Here is a 13,887-nt window from a genome sequence, read left to right as displayed (position 1 = left end):
ACTTCTTCAGCTACTACAGTTAAATCACTGGCTTGGCAGTTACTAGCCCTTCATAGGTTTTTTTTGTCGTTGTATCAGGGCAAGCTAAATAAAAAGCCATCTCTTCACCACTGCTCTGGAGTTTCAGAGAAACTCCCTTTGTTTATCTCTGTTATTCAGCAGAACTATTATGCTGTAAAGCTGCAAAGGCAGCTAGGCTTGTGAAAGTGATTTTTAGTGTAGTCCAAACACTTGTCAGTTTACTAACTTATCTCACCTAAAATCTGATAAGTATTTTTACACTCGAGAATGTTTTCTTTCAATTATTGAGTGTTTTTTGTGACCTGTTTGTAACCAAATCAGTTTTTGAAGACTTAGCTGAAGGATATTTAGACACCTGTATACACATTCAGAGGCTGAAATGGGCAACATCTTTTGAGATCAATCTTAAGCAGAGTTACAAAAAGGTAAGATTTTAAAAGCAAATAGGCACACCAAAGCAAGTAACCTTCCCAGTAACTTCCAAATAGATGCTTAAAGCAGCATTTTTTTCTCATTGTGATAACTCTTAAGATAAACATTCAATACATCATATACTTCAGTATCAAAAACCTCTCCTAAGCAAGTTTAAATGACTATATGGATGCATGTTAGCAACTGACAAAGGTTTCCATAGAGTTTAAAGAAGGCTGAACATGCCAGCTTGTGTGCAGCTAAACCTTGGCACTGTTTCGTTCAATTATGTACTACTATATCCCATTTTGAGAGCAACAATTTAACCATTCATTGCTATGCACAGACAGATATTTTACTCATTTATGAGAAGTCCATCTGTTCAAAACATAACTGAGTTTGTGGCCACCAGGAATCAAACCCACCCAAAAACTCCTGCAACTTAGTTAATTCACATGAGAGCCAGGTAACTTCTATCAGTCTGGCTGAAGTCTGTTACTGCTCCTTCTGAAGGACTATTTGTGCAGGCAAGCAAGGCCTTCATAAGAAAATAAAGTCTTATTAATGCATCCCTTCTCAAAACCAGTTGCAATATGCAGACTCTTCCAACTCAGGAAAAGGTTTAAAAACAGCAGAGGAAGCAACTCATCTGGAATAACTGAAGTTCCAGATGACAGCTCTTAATAGCTTCCTCGCTTGAGAAGAGGGTTCTCAGGCTTTTCTGCAACTGAACAGCTTATATTCAGAAAATGGCTAAAAGACTAGAATGGGCAAAGAACTTGATATGGACTTTCCTGACTCCACCTTGAATAAGCTTCCCATTTTGACGCACCTGCTCCTTACATTAAATAGCAAGTGCTTTATGAGAATTAAAGAAAACAAAAGACAGAAGAGACTCACAGAATGGTTTGGCTTGGAAGGGACCTTAAAGATCATCTAGTTCCAAGCCCCTGCCACAGGCAGGGACACCTTCCACTAGACCAGGGTGCTCAAAGCCCCATCCAGCCTGGCCTTGAACACTGCAATGGATGGGGCAGCCACTTCTCTGGGCAGCCTGTGCCAGTGTCTTACCATCCTAGTAAAGAATTTCTTCCTAGCCCCCAATCTAAATCCACCCTCTTCTGTTTTAAAGCCATTATCCCTTTTCCTATCCCTACCTGCCCTTGTAGGGATGTAAAATGCTTCTCTCCAACTTTCTTGTAGGCCCTGTTTAGATAGTGGAAGGTTGTGTCCTGGTTTTAGGTAGGATAGAAATAAAATGAACTCTAGTAGTTGGTGCAGTGCTGTGCTTTGCATTAATCTGAGAATAATGTTGATAACACACTAACGTTTTAGTTGTTGCTAAGTAGTGCTTACTCTAAATCAAGGACTTTCCAGTTTCCCATGCCCTGCCAGTGAGGAGGGGCACAAGAAGCTGGGAGGAAACGTAACCACAACAGCTGACCTGAACTAGGCAAAGGGATATTCCATCCCATAGAATGTCATGCTCAGAATATGAACTGGGGAGGAAGGTGACTAGAGGAGCCAATTGCTGCTCACGGATGAGCTGGGCATAATTGTATTTTGTGCATCACTCGGGGGTTTTTTCCCCTCAGGCGGCAGGGTTTATTCCTTCCCCTCTCTATTTCCTATTATTAGCATTATTATTGTTGATCCTGGTAATTATTATTTTTTATTTCAATTATTAAACTGTTCCTATCCCACAGGTTAGGTTTTTTCCCCAGTACTCCTCCCCACACCACTGGCAAGTGCAGGGGGAGTTAGAGCAGCTGCATGGTGCTTAGTTGCCTGTTGGGCTTAAACCACAACAGGCTGCTAGAAGGTCTCCCCAAACCTTCTTCATAGGAGAGGTGTTCCAGCTCTCTAAGCATCTTCATGGCCCTCTTCCAGACTCGCTCCAACAGGTCCACATCCTTATGCTGGGGACTCCAGAGCCAGACAGAGTACTGCAGCAGGGGGGTTTCACTCAAGCAGAGTAGGGGGAGAACCCCCTTCCTTGACCTGCTGGTCACACTCCTTTTGATGCAGTTCAGTATACAGTTTGCTTTCTGGCCTGCATGTGCACACTGCCAGCTCATGTTGAGCGTCTCATCAACCAACACCCCCAAGTCATTCTCCTCAGGGCTGCTCTCAACCCAGTCTCTGCCCAGCCTGCAGTTGTGCTTGGGATTGCCCCAACACACACGCAAAGACATTGCACTTGGCACTGGCCGATTCTCAAGGTCCCTCTGAATGGCATCCCTTCCCTCCAGTGTGACAACCCCACCACACAGCTTCATGTCATTGGAAAATGTGCTGAGGGTGCACTCAGTCCCATTGCTCACGTCACCGACAAAGACATTAAACAGCACTGGTCCCAATACCAACTCCTGAGGAATGCCACTTGTCACTAGTCTCCACTCGGACATCAAGCCATTGACATCAACTCTTTCAGTGTGACCATCCAGCCAATTCCTTATCTGCAGAGTGGTCCATCCATCAAATCCATGTCTCTCCGGTTTAGAGACAAGGATGTCATGCAGGACACTTTCAGATGGTTTGCTCAAGTCCAGGTAGATGACATGAGTTGCTCTTCCTTATCCACCAACACCATAGCCCTGCCATAGAAGGCTCAGGTACTCAACTCCTTCCTCCACATACCCCTCAGTCTTCACCACCAAGTGCTTCAGCCACAGCACCTAAGTCACAGAAAGCAAAGGCTAGGACTGGGAGCATGAAAAACCACACACCATAGATCAGGCTCAAGACCATCTAAGGAACCTGAAGGTGGACAAGTCTATCAGATCTGATGAGATGCATCCACAGGTCCTGAGGGAACTGGCAGATCAAGCAGCTAAGCCACTATCCATCATATTTGAGATGTCATGGCAGTCCCGTGAAGTTACCACTGACTGGAAAAGGAGAAACAATCCCCATTTTTAAAAAAAGGGGAGAAAAAAGGAAGACCCAGGGAACTACTGGCCAGTCTGTCCCACCTCAGTGCCTGGCAAGATCATGGAGCAGATCCTCCTGGAAACTATGCTAAGGCACATGGAAAATGAGGTGATTGGTGACAGCCAACATGGCTTACAGACATTACTGTTTGCCATAACACAATGACGTAGCTAAGGTGGCACTCGTTACTTACCCAGCACATGCCAGAGTGCTCCTCATCAATTGAGGGGTTACAGGAATAATTGCTATTTGTCCAAGTGCTACTTTGGCAATTCTGTGACTATACCTGCTTCAGAAATGAACTTTTATAGCTGTTTTCTTGTGCACTCTTCAGCATTTCAGGAGGGACAGACTTGTCTCTGTAGCTGATGTAAAGACTCAGCTACTAAAATGCAGCTCAAGTTTAATACCATTGTACTTTACTATTCCCACAAACATAAGATAAACACTGAGAATAAGTCTGGTATAGCCCGAGTGCTCATTAAAAAGAGAAATGGATTGCTATTTGTAATTTATCAACTACTTTAAAAAAGATTCATTACTGGATAAACACCATTACAAGAATATTGATTACTCCTGAATATCCTTATGAATTGCAAATGCAGTTACATTTACATCCATTCCAGAATAAGGCTTTTGGTCTTTGCCCACTGCTAATCTGAACTAAGACTGCCTTGAAATAAATTGGTACATTTTAGGACAATTAAGGAATTTAGACAATTTTGGAACTACCATACAAGATTTACTGTATCCTAGTTAAGTGACTGAAAACTGTAACAACTCTAGGTTGTAGAATACTGAGACCAGAACAGCTGCAGCATACCCAAACACTTCATGCTGCATACATAAAGCTTGTAAAACTAACCAAAGCAGTACTTTTTCCTCAGTTCTGTTTTTGATCATTTAATTTAGGCACCATACATACCTGAGGAAAAAGATTAGGCATGACAGTTGCTGAAGTCAAACCTTGTTAGGCCACAACAGAAAATCAGTTTAATATGAAAATTGCTTACCTTCATTGCAATGAGAAATACTGTACTTCTATCACACACTGTAAGCTCTAAGTATCTTTCACTAGTAGATAGAGAGAGATTGAGGAGCCAAAGATGTGAGCACTCTATCATTAGAAAAAAGAAAGAACTGGTTGGGAATGCAAAGTTCAGGTGCAACCTTAGCTGCAGCAACCATGAGATGTCAGGATCCTGAAAGGAAGAAACAAGAAAAGTCAGACCCTGAGCTTCAGAACATAATTTAGCCTCCTCAGGGACCTACTTGGAGAAATCCCATGGGATAAATTCTTAGAAAGAGAGGTTCCAGAGGGCTGGTTGATTTTCAAGGATCACATCTTCCAAGCTCAAGGACGGTTCATCCTGATGAGCAGGAAGTCAAGCAAAGGCGGCAGGAGGCCTACATGGATTAACAGAATGCTCCTGTCAAAATTGACATGAAAAGCAGGGACACAAGAGGTAGAAGCATGGACAGGTGACTCAGGAGGAATGCTACCTGAGCATGCAGGGAAGATCTGTGTTTGACCATCCCAGGTTCCTGAGACACACTAAATGTTTGGCGCAAGGGAAAACTATCCTCCGTGATAGAAGCTCTTCTGTGGGCATAACCATTGATGGAAAATGTAATGCAGTTTTATTACAAAAGGTGTCTTCATAAGGATTCTAAGCCAACAGCAACAAGACACACAAGTTTTCTACAGGAACAACTTGTTTCTTTTCTCCACTCTTTGTGGGAGAATCCTGTCATGAATCACCAGTTTCCTACCCTACCCATGAAGTCAGGATACTGGGGAACTATTCCAACACATGTTCTCCCACTGAGGAAAAAAGTTAGAGATCATCATCAACTAAGAATCCATATGAAGTGACAGTTTCAGTAATCATAGAAAGCCTTTGGGAGTCAAGAGAATTTTCATCCTTCTTTCCCTTTCATCAGCCAGTATTGTTATCCATTGACCATTATTCATAATGTAAAAAATTGAAACAAATCTCTTACTCTGAATAAAGTGAGTTGTTCTGTACATTTTCACAGAAAAACTTTGGTTCTAGTCTCAGGATGGGGCAAGTACACATCATAGCTCAGTAGACTTAAATTAGTAGGCAAGGCAAGCAAAGGAATGGTTTGTCCTCTATGGATTCTCTATATCCAGTTTTTCATATTCTTACAGATTCACTAGGGCTAGAAACTACTACAGGGACAAACTAGGCCTACTTTCAGATATTATTTACTTAAGAGTTCCACACCCACCACCACCAACCCAGTTGGGAGCTGCTGGGATGCTAGGCTCATGTTTTAAGGAAATGCTAGTTATTGGTGAAAGATTTGTAACTGAAAAGCTGATCCAGCCTTCTTTCATGATTTCATCTCTCCATCAGCAAGTTCTCATACCCATAGAGTGTCTTCTGAAATGCAAATAGTCGCAATAACCACTTATCTGTGGTGTATTTCCATGCATCGACACAAGTTGTTACTTTAGACTCCAATTACAGGACATGATTCAGGGTTCATTCTCTCTTGCCTTTTGTCATGAAAATTAAGGAAGAAATTTACAATTAAGCATTACAATTAATTTTATGGATACACTTATAACAGTTATTAGTTATAAAAAAAGATGCTTTACTGTTTAAATTAGATAACAGTAATGCTCCTTAGTACGGCCTCCTATTGCTCTGTTTAAAAGAAAGTGCCAGGAATGTTATCTTTCTGCAGGAATTAAGAACCATAGCCACAGAGGCAAGTTCTGCATCAAGAAGAACTGCCCTCAGTGTTTGACTGAGTGATAGGATAGAATTTGTGTCACTAAATTAAAAAATAAAACCAAACCAACAAAACACCCAACCCACAACAAAAAGGAAAAACAAAAATCATTACATTGCAATGTTTAAGGTCTAGTTTTACAGTCTGACTTGCTTTTCAGAGTGAAGAATGGCAGCAGAAGACTGATATTACTAACAGTAGATACTTTGTATTTGAGGTGAAAAGATACAAAGCCAGTAACAGTAAAACAATGAAGTCAGAAACAAGAGCTACGGAACAACAGACACAAGCTGAACAACGGAGAAGGTGACTTTTATTTAAGAATTCTAGCAGATCTGGAACAAGAAACATACCCTAGCATTCGCAACCACCAGTTAATGATTGTGGGCATCATTTCCAGTAACCAGCATTAACACCACGTGTTTGCTAACACATCCTTAAAACAACTGCTTGGTTCTGCCCCCCTCACCCTAATCCTCTGAAAGACTTGCTCCATCAATCCAAGTTTCAACTACATTTGGAATGGGAAGACACCTATAAATTACCCCACTTATGTTCTGAAGCTACACACTTCTAAGTGTAAAACACACTGAACCATGTTTTACTTGGTTCATTGTTTTATTAAACTCCATAAAAGGAATTCTATGTCTACAATCCAATACCACTATGTGGAGAAAAGCGTCTTTTTGTTTCAAAACACAAAGCAAAACTACAAAACACTAAAGTTACAAGAAGTCCAGAACAAGAATCTATCACTAAACATTGGCCCTTAATATAGATTTCACAACTCCTCCCTCAGTGGTGTAATTCACTTAGACAGCAGAAAGCATACATTAAGTTTTCCAGAGCAGGAGTGGAATACACCATATTGTTGTCATATGGAACTTTTTAGTTCAACTGCCACTTTAACATTATCCATTCCATAATAATATTCTCAGTTTTTATGCCCAAAATCCAAACTGCATGCAATTACTAATGGAGGCATTAACCATCTCTGTGCACATTTAAAGGAACAGAGAACAAAAGATTCCTTTTAAAGCTCATGGAAGAGACTGGTATGAATTAAGTATCCAAACATAACAACAGAACAAAGAAATTATTCCATTCAAATCAGAAGCTAATTTATCACTTTTGTAAAGATAATTCCTAACAGATAAAAACAAGTAAGAAGTTTATGATGTGCTTTTGATGTCTGATTCAGCCTTCTCCCTCTTCCTCCGGTGAATACACCCTAATGGGTTTTATCACTTCCTCAGAACATACAGCCAAAGTTTTCACAATATGGTAAATCATCCCTAAAGAAACTGCAGGTACACTCAAGTAGAATGTTCTATTTCAAAAAAAAAAAAAGTAAATTTTTTACTGTTTAAACTCCCTCTACACATAGACAAGACCTAGAAATCTATAATGAAAAGTCTTACTCTCACAATATCATAAGGGCTCTTCTAGTCCTCTCATTTGCTTGTAACTAAGGTTGAGTTCTGTAGAGGTTAGATGAGGTGCTTTATCAATCCATTTCTTTCAGCTTAAAGATAATCCAGTACAATAACCTAGAGATGGGGAGGGACAGATCTATACATATCCTATGACAAGCTACAAACATCAAGGAAAAAAGCCAACCAAAAAAAAACAACAAAAAAAACCCCCAAACCAAACCCACACACCAGAAAAACCCCCTGAGAGCCATCTTTTGTCATGTGCAGAAAATTCCACACAGAGAAAGCTTACCTTTTTCTTTTCTTCTCCATCCTTTTCCAAGATACATGAATAAAACCCCTAAAACATTGCAAGCTGATTTTCCTCTCAACAAACACTAAGATGTCCTCAACAGCTCACTTCTCTTGTGCACCCTCAGACACAGGCAAGTCAGCTATGCTAGAAGAACACTTAATGATGAAGAAGCTGTTTTCCCATCCACTCTCCAAAACAGTCAGACCATTTCTCCTCATTCTAAATGTTTTACCAGGTATCTAACTTTTGCTGCTGCAATCATGACAAGGATTTCAAGGCAGGCTACATTTTTCAAAGGTTTATATAGGCAGTTTCCAAGCCGGTGTTTTGCAGGTGTTGATAGGCAATTTACAGCCTGTTTGGGGAAAACGCATAGCTCCTTCTGCATGGCCTGTAACCCCAAGCAACTTCTCACTTAACAGAGGCCCAGGGATATGCACTGAGAAGATGCTGATGGCTTCAGGTCATCACTACTTCCTTATCCGCTAGGATGATAAGACTGAGCTGCTACAGCCACACTAAATGTAACTCTTCAACAGTTCAGATTGTCTGACTTTAATGTTTGTTGGTTTTAAGCTTTGTCACTGCCTGAGTACTGGTAGAGAATTTCACCCAGTTTGAGAGTAAATTCTGTAGGTTTAGTTGTGCCTCGATGAGGTGGGCTTCAGTTGGCAGTAGTTTTAATAGACCAACCTCACAACTTTAGCAAGTGACAAAACCCTCTGACATGCACGACTTTAACCCAGCACTGTAGGGTGTTCTCATCAATCTCCAGTTAGGCTTAATCTTACTCTAGACTGCATTTTTTTACCTTTTAAAAATAGTGCTTGACCCAGCTCTGCTTAAAGGAATGATCTGACAAACCATGACTACAAGACAGGATATTTATAAGCTGAGGACCCTTGCTGATGGCTAGCCTGACCTGCTAGTTGCAGTTAGTGACTGAGATGCTGAAAGATGTCACTATACTTTCATAAGCCTCCAAATCTCAGTAGCAAAATAAAGGCATATCACAGCATCCATCAAGAATACATTTTTGAGAAATTTGATGGTTAACAATTTAATAGATAAAGCAATATTTCCACATTAAAAGTAATGTACTAGAAATTGGATGCAGGTAGACACTTATAAAACATAGACTGAAATACAAAAGGACAGCACCTATAGCATGGAAGATGGAAAGGCTGAAGCTGCATTATCATGTATGCAAGTGCTGGACTTCCAGAGCAGATCGCTGTCCTGAAAGATCTCAGCCACTTCGTTTGTGACCATGTCTTCAATCTTCCATTATGAGAATTTTATGCTAATGTCACTGTCCTCAAATGGCTCAAGCTCAGATAAATGAAGGACAGAAAAACAGGATAATGGTCAGGTATTTATTCTCAGGTAAAGCAGGTCACATCTTTCAGAGCATTGACCTGGTTCAACAACCCAGCCCCTGAAAAGCCAGCACCTCCTTGAATCACTGATCCTGCTGCAGTATTTAAATTATGTGTACTTCTCAAGTCCCTTCTCAGGTTCCCCTCTATTACCTTAATTCTCACGCACAGAATTACTTCCCAGCATGTCAGAACTCAGCAGCTTCACCCATGGTACTGTTGGTCTTCAGCAGAGCAGCAGCAGCAATACTGCTCTGAAGCAGTTCTGTCCAAAACAGTGAAGTGAGAAGAGTGGGCTATGCCTGTACTAACAGAAAGCCAGAATCCATACAAGGCAGTAAACGAATGGAGTTGAAAACATCAGAGGAGAACTTGCTTTCTCCGATTGGCAGTAATATAACAATACTCTGCCCATAAATGCTTATAAATTCACTGCTAGAAAGAAGAGACTTTTTTCCTCTATGAAATGATTTTATATAATGTGTGATAGGTTTAAGATTTCTGCATTATCCTTAGTTGTCTTTTATAGAAACTCCTCTTTTTAAAATAGGCTAAAAGTTTGCTGAATATGTTATTTTAAAAAAAAAAAAATTTAAAACCACCATATGGTTCATTTCCTCCTAGTGAAGTTTGATCAGCTAGAATTCAGAGTTTCATTTCATTGCCCACTAAATAGTCTATTTAGCAAGCTCTAAATTATTCCATGCCTATCAGGCTTGATTATTTCCTCCCTCTCCCAACCAGTTCTCTTGTCTTATGATGTTACATCTTTAGCTACAAGAAATACCAAACCAAACCCCAACCCTCCCATAAGAGACACACATCCACCCCAAGTATCAGCCAACAAAAACATTAAGATCTTCAGTTAAAAGAAGGACTTACTTAGTACATTATTAATCTTGTGATATTAATCTGAAGCCTCTCCCTCAAATTCTTGGCTTCAGTCAAAGGTTATTTTGGTGCAAAAAAGCCTCTGCCACTTACCTCTACATGCAAAGAGTTTGCATGGGCAACATGCACCTTATAGTTAAGAAATTTTGTCAAGTTACTTCAAAACAATTTGACTATTGCTCTGCAAAAGCTATCTCCCAAGAGAAGATTCAAGATGCAGTAGAACTGAACTGTCACATGTGGGGAACTAACACATAAATGAAGCATACCATGGTATTCACCATGGGGAAGACCAACTTGTAAAGATTGGTTTTATTAACTTCAACTAGCCCATTTCCCCACACAGCACATCTCCTAGACCTTGCACAAGAATGGGTCTAAACACTTCAAACACTGCTACCAGCAGTTCCTTACAGATGCAATAGTTTCATGAATATTGCACCTTCCAAGCTGTGGAGTCCTTAATATAGGCTGAGCAGCCAGAGAATGGTGTTGCTGTGTGTGACAAGTTATCACTGAAAAACTTCATTGCTAGTCAGTACCCACCATCATGTACTTTGTGATACTCATGCTACACAAAGAACCCCGAGCAGGCAGTAAGCAACACAAGAGAGCTAGCAGTTACATTACTGTCTTGGTTATGCTGACAATTCTATCTTTGCTGTTACCTGTGTAGCCGTGAGAAGGCTTGCAATTAGATAACCCATCCTGCTCCTGTGAAACTACAGTTTCATGGATCACCTCTGCACTTCAGAATGATGCACTGAAAACACAGCTCCAGATAGGAAACAGATCTTTAATTCTGTATTTTTCCTAATGTAGTCAAAGCTGTATTCTACTAGATCAGGGCATCTTCCTTGTAAGTACCACCTCATATTACACCACTTCTGTTTGCTCTTTGTGAATTAACACAGAAAATAATTCAACAGCCTCTCCTTTTACCTAGCTAGCAGGCAAGAATCGAAAACCAGGTTTCCAAAACAGTCCAAAATGAAAGAAGAGCTGGCATCAGCAAGCTGCAGAAAGAAACTAATTCTGTTTCTCAATTTCTCTAATAAATGCAACTTTATCAGCTCAGGTTTCTTTTGGGGGGGGGGGAGGGGGGAATAGTCATACAACCCAGTAATACAGGCTAAGCTCAAAGAAGCAAAGCCTTATTCTGAAGTCTTCCTTTCAAGGAAAAGTATTTCATACACTCAGGCTTCACATCCTTACAGCCAATATACCTATTACATCAGTTCACTACTGCAGACCAATTGTTCTTCCTAAAAACAAGAGTTTCATCTAAAGTCAGCAAGAAGTGGAAGTGTTCCAGACAGTAGATCCTGTAAAATTCATGGAGTCATGCGGATCAAGGGTTGTAGTTACACTGTATAAACTGCAAAACCTCAAAGTGGCAAGTTATTCTAGCAGCAGAAAGTACTACAGGCTGAAATCTAATAAACACATCACATACATTAGTCATCTTGACAGCTTCTTATACTCACAATCCTCATGATCTCAGTGTATTAATACATCAGTTAATAGCGACACAGTATTTAAACTGTATGCAGATGTTTCATTTTAAGCTAAATTTTACTGGCGAAGGACAAATTTTACTTGCCATGAATGACGTAAGAATTTTACAGGATTCAAAGTGAGCAAGTAACATCTGATGTTCAAAAATGAACTTAACGTAAGTGCAAGGTAAGTATTACCAGGTAATTCTAAATGCAATAGAGAAGTATGCAACATTGCAGTACTTTCTATATCAAGCAAGACATTTCTGCCTTGCAACAGCTCACTATTCTTTCGATGCAGTTGGTTATAAAAGTACTAATGCAACTAAAACATTTCAAATGTATTAGTCATTTGCACTTCTCCGACTGAAATGTCCATACAGCAAATACTCAGATCTTAATGAGACATGCTATGCATAGCTGCCTTCAAGAAGTCGAGAGATTCAAGCCGATTTTCAGTCACCTTTAGCTTCTGCCTAAGAAAACAGCAACTCACACTCGAGGCTATGCAACAGAGCAAGTTATAACTCTAAACTTTGCCTAGAAATCACAGGTCTGTCCCTCCTCGACTCTGTCCTCAACTCCTGCGCTGATAAGGAACTGCCAGCTTCCACCAATATAAAAACCAAACCCACATGCCTGGGAGGCTTGTGGGGGTTTTTTTAGGGTAGGATCACACCAAGTAAGTATTTTGCCTTTTATAGTGCATACACTTAAAATAGGAGTTTCCAAGACAGCAAAAACCACACAGCAGATCAGAGACATCTGTGAGCCGTTCCAGGGTGCACCCCACAGCGAGCGGAGAGGGCGGTACAACCAGCAGTCGCCACAGCACTTCACTGCACTTTAACGTTATGCCGTTCCTCAGGTGGGGAAAAGGCAGACTTCTTCCCTCAGGAAGACGGTGAAGAACTCGCTGTTCCCGACAACTCGCTGCCCTTCGGCGCGGCCCGCCGGGCTCCTTCGCCGGCCGGGAACAGCCGGAGGCGGCTGCCAGACAGGAGCCGCAGAGGTCCAGAAAGCCTCCCAACTTAACCCCTTCCCGGCCCCCGCCTCGGCCATCTCTACCGGCGGTACCGTCGGGGAAGTCGTTCGCTCACGGGGCGCCGGTCGGGCGGCCATCGCGGGCGCCAGCTAGCACACCTGTATGGGGGCTCCACGGCCGCGGGACCCCAAAGTTGGCCGCGGCGGCCGAAGTTGGTGCCGTGAGGAGGAGCGCAGGAGGCGAGCGGGCCGCCGCTACTCACCCGCACCAGGTTGCTGACAGCGGCCTGCACGGCCGACACGGGGGCGGTGAGGTCCGGGATGGCCTTGCCGTCCACCTCCCCCTCCTCGTGCATGATGACCAGGTGGGAGATCTGCTGGGCCACCGGCTCCAGGATGCTCTCGATAGTGCGCGTGTGAAAGACGGGCATGGCGGCGGCGGGGCGGGAGGCCGGGGCCCGAAGTCCGCACAAACTCCTGGCAAACTCTGCCCCTGTGGGCTGGCGCCCCACAGAGAACGCCGCGGCCTCGGCGCAAGGAGAAAAACGTGGAAAAGAAGGAAAACAGACGACCGCCCGCAGTTCCGCTCGCCCCGGAGCAGACCGCAACAGCCCGGAGAAGCAGCTCCCCGTTGAAGCTCGCGGAGGCGGGACTCGAACTCGCTGCCCTCCCGCTTCCCCCTGGCAGCGCCCACCCCGCACTGGCACGACGCTTCAGCCAGGCGGCGGCTTTTCAATTACCACAACCTACCCCTCCCACGGCTCCCCGCCCCCTCGGCCGCCCTCGCCCAATGGCCGAGCCGGGGCCGCCGCTCCCAGTGGCGCACTGCCGCGTCCATCAACATTCCAGAGCCTCCCTCTCCCGCCGCCGTTCCGCAATACCCGCCTTTCCAACCAAGCTTGGTTGCGCGGGCGCTGGTTTCCCAGCGTTGAGGTGACGTCAGACATTCTGGTGTCCATATAAGGAGACGATTAAAGCCGGGGTGCCGGGATAGTGGCCGGGGGAGCGGGATTCCTGCGCCACGCCCCGCTGACGGTGCGAGTTGGGACCGTGGGGCTGAGGCGAGCGTGCCCGGCGGGGTGCGGCTGGCCGGGTATGGTTGGGGAGGGGGCGCCCCTCGCCCGCTGTCCCCAGCCGCCGCTTCGGGCTGTTTCACGCCGGGAGCGCTCCTCACGCCGCAGCCGAGATCTGTTTCCCCCTCAGCGGCGGCTGTCTTCCGTGCAGGGGTGCGCGGTCTCCCCACAGAGCGTCCGCAGCCGGTACGGAACGGC

The 13,887-nt window shown here is 43.4% G+C and overlaps 1 protein-coding gene across 2 annotated transcripts in view; it reads right to left on the bottom strand.

Annotated features, from left to right (window-relative positions):
• Positions 1–13,342, bottom strand: part of VCL (vinculin) — a 64,185-nt gene extending 50,843 nt beyond the window's left edge. Inside the window, exon 1 of one of the 2 annotated variants that reach the window (XM_030488963.1) lies at positions 12,880–13,342. In XM_030488963.1, the coding sequence (XP_030344823.1) occupies positions 12,880–13,047 (168 nt within the window). In that variant the 5' untranslated portion in view covers positions 13,048–13,342. The remainder of the gene's footprint in view (positions 1–12,879) is intronic. The other variant, XM_030488962.1, reaches the window with a different exon arrangement.
• Positions 13,343–13,887: the final 545 nt, after the last annotated feature.

Source organism: Strigops habroptila, chromosome 5, assembly GCF_004027225.2.
Source record: "Strigops habroptila isolate Jane chromosome 5, bStrHab1.2.pri, whole genome shotgun sequence".
In the NCBI taxonomy this organism is placed as follows: domain Eukaryota; kingdom Metazoa; phylum Chordata; class Aves; order Psittaciformes; family Psittacidae; genus Strigops; species Strigops habroptila.
Note: the sequence above shows the minus strand (reverse complement) of the source record. Positions and strands in the feature narration are given on the sequence as shown.